The following is a 5,976-nucleotide window of genomic DNA, read 5'->3' as shown; positions in this document are numbered from 1 at the left end:
AGGCTGGTCTCAAACTCCTGACCTTGTGATCCACCTGCCTCGGCCTCCCAAAGTGCTGGGATTACAGGTGTGAGCCACTGTGCCTGGCCAGACATGCACTTTTGCCATGACTGCATACTCCCATTTGCATGCACACACACACGCACAGGTTATCCGTGTGTACCAATGTGACATTCACACTTCATGCTCAGCCACTGACACACATACTCCCTGACATACATATGCATACACATGCCATGAAACATACACGCTGGGCACTCATGTCTCATGTAGCTACAAAGCCATAGGACACACAGCCACACTCATACCCACCAGGATGTGGGCCCCACATCCCTCCACCCTCTTCTTCTCACCCCCAATGCAGGCCAGGACCAGCATGCAGAGGCACAGCAAGGGCAGGGCCTGGAGCCTGCGTCTGAGGAGGGACATTTCTAGGGGTTCTGTCCCTCTGTCCCTCTGCTCACTCTGTGGGCCGGGGGAGGGGAGGTTGCCTGGAGCAGTGCCCTCCCCCGGCCACCTCCCCACGCCCCTTGGCAGGGACTTTAGAGAGCAGTGACAGCGGCAATCAGAGGTCATGCTTCTGTGGGCCTCCCTCCTGTCCACGCCACATCATGCTCTGAGAGAAGACAGATGGCTCTTGAGCCCCCTGCGCTGAGGCAAGTTCAAATCCACCTCCATCACAGCCTCATTTGCTGGACTCAGTTTCCTCCTTCGTAAAATGGGAGGCACAGTCCATATTTCAGGACATTAACTGAATAGCATAAATAGAAAGGCCAGGCGCCACAGCTCACACCTGTAATCCCAGCACTTTGGGAGGCTGAGGAGGGCGGATCATATGAAGCCAGGAGTTTGAGACCAACCTGGCCAACATGGTGAAATCTCCTATTAAAAATATAAAAATATAAAAATTAGCCAGGCTTAGTGACCTGCGCCTGTAATCCCAGCTACTCGGGAGGCTGAGGCAGGAGAATCGCTTGAACCTGGGAGGTGGAGGTTGCAGTGAGCCAAGATCTCTCCACTGCACTCCAGCCTGGACAACAGAGCAAGACTGTCTCAAAAAGCAAACAAAGGCGGCCGGGCCTGGTGGCTCACACCTGTAATCCAAGCACTTTGGAGGCCAAGGAGAGTGGATCACCTGAGGTCGGGAGTTCAAGACCAGCCTGGCCAACATGGTGAAACCCCATCTCTACAAAAATACAAAAATTAGCTGGGCATGATGGTGGGTGCCTGTAATTCCAGCTACTCGGGAGGCTGAGGCAGGAGAATCGCTTGAACCCAAGAGTCGAAGGCAGCAGTGACCATGGTTGTGTCACTGCACTCCAGCCTGGGCGACAGAGCAAGACTCCAAGACTGTCTCAAAAAAGAAAAAAACCCTGAAAAAAAAAACAAAGAAAGCTCTTACCGTAGGGCCTGGCAATATAGGTGCTCAAAGATCATTGCCGTTATTATTTTGTGTCTAATTTCTCCTAGCCCCTGGGCTGCAGGGCCAGGCGCGTGGTAGGGCCTCAGCAGGGCCCAAGGGGTGATGTCAGGAAACAGCAACACAGTCTCATATCTCCAGCCTCCGTTTCCTCCGGGGTGGGCTGGGGCCCAGTCACCTCCAAGCATCCCCGGACTTCTCAATTCCAGCTCTTTCTCCTCTGGGTGACTCTGGCTTCCGACGGACCTGGGCTTCAAATCCCGACTCCTTCACCCTGTGAGCTGGGCAAATACGTTCTCTTTTCTGGGGCTCGTATTTTTCAACTGTAACACAGGTTGACAGGAAGCACCTGCCTCCCAGCATCCGCGTGCAGGAGGGTTGAGGCGTCTGCAGAAAAGCTGCAGGTGTGCATTTTAGGAGGTCATCAACATCAGCCCCAGGGCCAGGCAGATGGCTCCCACCTGTAATCCCAGCCCTTTGGGAGGCTGAGGCAGGCAGACCGCTTGAGCCCAGGAGTTTGAGACCAGCCTGAGCAACAAGCTGAAACCTCGTCTCTTTTTATTATTATTATTATTTTATTGTTTATTTAAAAATTTTTTTATATGCCGCCACCTCCAGCCCTCCACATCAGCCAATGGCAGGAGGGAGTGGCTGAAACCCCATCTTTACAAAAAATACAAAAATTGGCCGGGCACAGTGGCTCATGCCTGTAATCCCAGCACTTTGGGAGGCCGAGGCAGGCAGATCAGTTGAGGTCAAGAGTTCAAGACCAGCCTGGCCAACATGGTGAAACCTTGTCTCTACTAAAAATAGAAAAATTGTCCAGGTATGGTGGTGCACACCTGTAATCCCAGCTACTTGGGAGGGGTGACAGAGAAAGACACTGTCTCAAAAACAAAACAACAACAACAAAAACCAACAAAAAAACCCCACATCAGAACAGTCCCAGTGCCAGAAATAAAAAAGCATTTTTCTCCTGAAGGACCCAGCTGCACCCCAGGGCACATGGCTCAGTCAGGGGACCATGGGCTGGATTCTTTTGTCTATGCTTGTCAGACAAAATAGAGAAGGCTCAACTGGGCGCGGTGGCTCATGCCTGTAATCCCAGCACTTTGGGAGGCCAAGGCAGGCAGATCACGAGGTCGAGAGATTGAGACTATCCTGGCCAACATGGTGAAATTCATCTCTACTAAAAATACAAAAGTTAGTTGGGCATTATGGCGCACGCCTGTAGTTCCAGCTACTTGGTAGGCTGAGGCAGGATAATCGCTTCAACCCAGGACACGGAGGTTGCAATGAGCCAAGATGGCACTGCCACTGCATTCCAGCCTGGGTGACACAGTGAGACTCCATTTAAAAAAAAAAAAAAAAAAAAAAAAAAATATATATATATATATAAAGAAGGCCTAATTACATTTGAATTTCAAATCAACAATGCATGATATTTTAGTATAAATATGTCCCATGTGAGGCAGCACACACTGGGGTCTGTTAGGAGGGACTAGGGGAGGGACAGCTTGGGGTAGGGCGTTGGGGAGGGATAACATGGGGAGAAATGCCAGATTTAGGTGACGGGGATGGAGGCAGCAAGCCACATTGCCATGTATGTGCCTATGCAACAATCCTGCATGTTCTGTACATGCACCCCAGAACCTAAAGTGCAACAGAATATGTGTATATATAAAATATATGTCCCATGCAATATTTGGGAATTACACCAAAACTTTTTTTGCTATTAATCTGAAATTCCAATCTAACTGAGCATCCTGCATTTTTATATGGCAAATCTGCAAACGCAACCTTGGCCACAACCTGAACGACTGTGCAGGACTATCCTGACCCAGATGTCAGCCTCGGCAGAATCCTGTCGATCCCAGAGGCCCCAGCTGAGCACAGTAGGTGAGCGACAAATGTCCCCTGGAGTTCTCAGGTAGCAATCGTCAGCAGATAGAAAACACCCAGAGTTTCTGTTTGGGATGACGAAAATATCCTGGAAATAGTGGGGATGGTTACACAACAGTGTGAATGTTCTTGATGCCACTGAACTGTACAACTAAAAATGGCTTCGGTGGTAAGTTTGTTTTTTATGTTTTTCTTTTCTTTTTTTTTTTTTTTTTGGGCGGAGTCTTGCTCTGTCGCCCAGGCTAGAGTGCAATGGCGCGATCTCGGCTCACTGCAACCTCTGCCTCCTGGGTTCAAGTGATTCTCCTGCCTCAGCCTCCCAAGTAGCTGGGATTACAGACACCTGCCACCATGCCTGGCTAATTTTTTGTATTTTTATAGAGATAAACATGGGGGTTTCACCATGTTGGCCAGGCTGGTCTCAAACCCCTGATCTCTCAGATGATCTGCCCACCTCAGGCTCCCAAAGTGCTGGGATTACAGGTATGAGCCACTGTACCTGGCCGCCCAGCTAATTTTTTAATTTTTTGTAGAGACAGTTTTGCCAAGTTACCCAGGCTGGTCTTGAACTCCTGGGCTCAAGCGATCCTCCCACCTCGACCTCCCAAAGTGCTGTTAATTACGGCACTTTGAGCCACCGCGCCTGGCCATGTTATTTGTATTTTTACCACAATTATAAAAAACAATAACAGCCAGGTACTGTGGCAGGGAGGTACTTGTAACCCCCGTTACTCAGGAAGCTGTGGTGGGAGGGTCCCTTGAGCCCAGGAGTTTGAGAGTCCAGCCTGAGCAACACAGGAAGACCCCGTCTCTTAAAAAAAACAAAACAAAACAAGGGCCAGCATTGTGGCTCATACCCATAATCCCTGGTGTGAGGATCACCTGAGCCCAGGAGTTACACACTAGCCTGGGCAACATAGGGAGACCCGGTCTCTACTAAAAATAAAAAAAAATTAGCCAGGCGTAGTGGCATGGACCTGTCGTTTTAGCTACTTAGGAGGCGGAGGTGGGAGGGTTGCTTGAGCCTAGGAGCTCAGTGCTATGGTGAGCTATGATTGTGCCACTGCATTACAGCCTGGGTGATCCTGTCTCCAAAACAAACAAAAACCCAAAATAAAAAACAAAAACAAACCCACCACGTATTGTGTTATGAAAACCAGTTTGGTGTGGCGTTCAGAGCCTGACTCTCTCTCTTTTTCTTTCTTTTTGTTTTTAAAGACGAGGTTTCACCATGTTACAAATGTGAGCCACCTCGCCTGGCCCTCTTTTCTTTTTTTTGAGATGCAGTCTCACGGTGTCCCCCAGGCTGGAGTGCAATGGCGTGATCTCGGTTCAGTGCAACCTCCGCCTCCCGGGTTCCAGTGATTCTCCTGCCTCAGCCTCCTGAGTAGCTGGGATTACAGGTGCCTGCCACTATGCCGAGCTAATTTTTTGTATTTTTTTTTTTTAAGACGGAGTTTCACCATGTTGGCCAGGATGGTCTTGAAGTCCTGACTTTAAGTGATCCACCCACCTCAGCCTCCCAAAGTGCTGAGATCACAGATCACAGGTGTGAGCACTGGCAGGTGAGATCACGCCTGGCAGGTGGCACCTTTATCAATTCGATTGTACAGATGGGGAAGCAACTTTGGTGTGGGGGCGTAGCCACTTACCGATGACTCCCCAACCAGCAAGTGGTGGTTTTGAACCGGGACCCTCTCATGCTACCTAACCAGGCCAGGACAACCTCTGCCTCTCTCCACCAAAATCCAAGAGGTCAAGAGCATGTTGGAGGTGGCGTGGGCCCGGGAGGTCTCTGACCTGTGCCCCAGCTCCCAGGTCAGCACACAGGGAGGGCTGCCTGTTTGCTGTTTGCTTCTTGCTTGCAATGTTTGCCCATCCCAGGGACAGGAACAGGATGAAGGTCGTTCAGGGTGGACTTCAGAGGCAGCACGCAAACAGCTGCTGGAGGATGGGAACTGAGAGGCTGGAAGGGGGCGGGGCCAGCCCTGAATGACCTGTGTGCCTCTGAGCAACTCTGTCCTCAAGTCACTAAGCCCCAAAACCACTGTCCTCTCTTTCTCTCCACACCTGGGGCCTGGCCCTGGTCTGAACGCCACTCTCTCATCCCCTTCATCCTTCTCATCCCTGCCTTCACCTCTCCGCTAATCTGGTGTCTCTAGCCATTCCCTGACTGGATACTCTGGATGATGGCGGGGAGGATGGGGTGAAGAAGAATTTCAAATGCGCCTTCTAATGCATGTTGAAAAATTGAGTTATGGCCGGGCGCGGTGGCTCATGCCTGTAATCCCAGCACTTTGGGAGGCTGAAGCTGGTGCTTCACCTGAGGTCAGGGATTTGAGACCAGCCTGAACAACAGGGAGAAACCCTGTGTCTACTAAAAGTACAAAAATTAGCCGGGTGTGGTGGCGCATGCCTGTAATCCCAGCTACTCGGGAGGCTGAGGCAGGAGAATCACTTGTACCCGGGAGGCAGAGGTTGCGGTGAGCCGAGATTGTGTCATTGCACTCCAGCCTGGGCAACAAGAGTGAAACTCCATCCTCACAGAAAAACAAAAAAAGAAAGAAAAGAAACACTGAGTTATAATTCACATTCCACAAAATTTACATTTTTTTTCTTTTTTGAGATGGAGTTTTGCTCTCGTTGCCCAGGCT

General features: G+C 50.3%; 1 protein-coding gene across 1 annotated transcript in view; it reads right to left on the bottom strand.

Moving 5' to 3' along the window:
• APOC4 (apolipoprotein C4) overlaps nt 1-508 on the bottom strand; it is a 3,672-nt gene extending 3,164 nt beyond the window's left edge. The window contains exon 1 of the mRNA XM_017502431.2: nt 354-508. Within this exon, the coding sequence (XP_017357920.1) occupies nt 354-429 (76 nt within the window). The 5' untranslated portion in view covers nt 430-508. The remainder of the gene's footprint in view (nt 1-353) is intronic.
• Between the last annotated feature and the right edge of the window lie 5,468 nt (nt 509-5,976).

Source organism: Cebus imitator, unplaced genomic scaffold (assembly GCF_001604975.1).
Source record: "Cebus imitator isolate Cc_AM_T3 unplaced genomic scaffold, Cebus_imitator-1.0 Scaffold296, whole genome shotgun sequence".
In the NCBI taxonomy this organism is placed as follows: domain Eukaryota; kingdom Metazoa; phylum Chordata; class Mammalia; order Primates; family Cebidae; genus Cebus; species Cebus imitator.
This window is presented reverse-complemented; position numbering and strand designations above follow the sequence as displayed.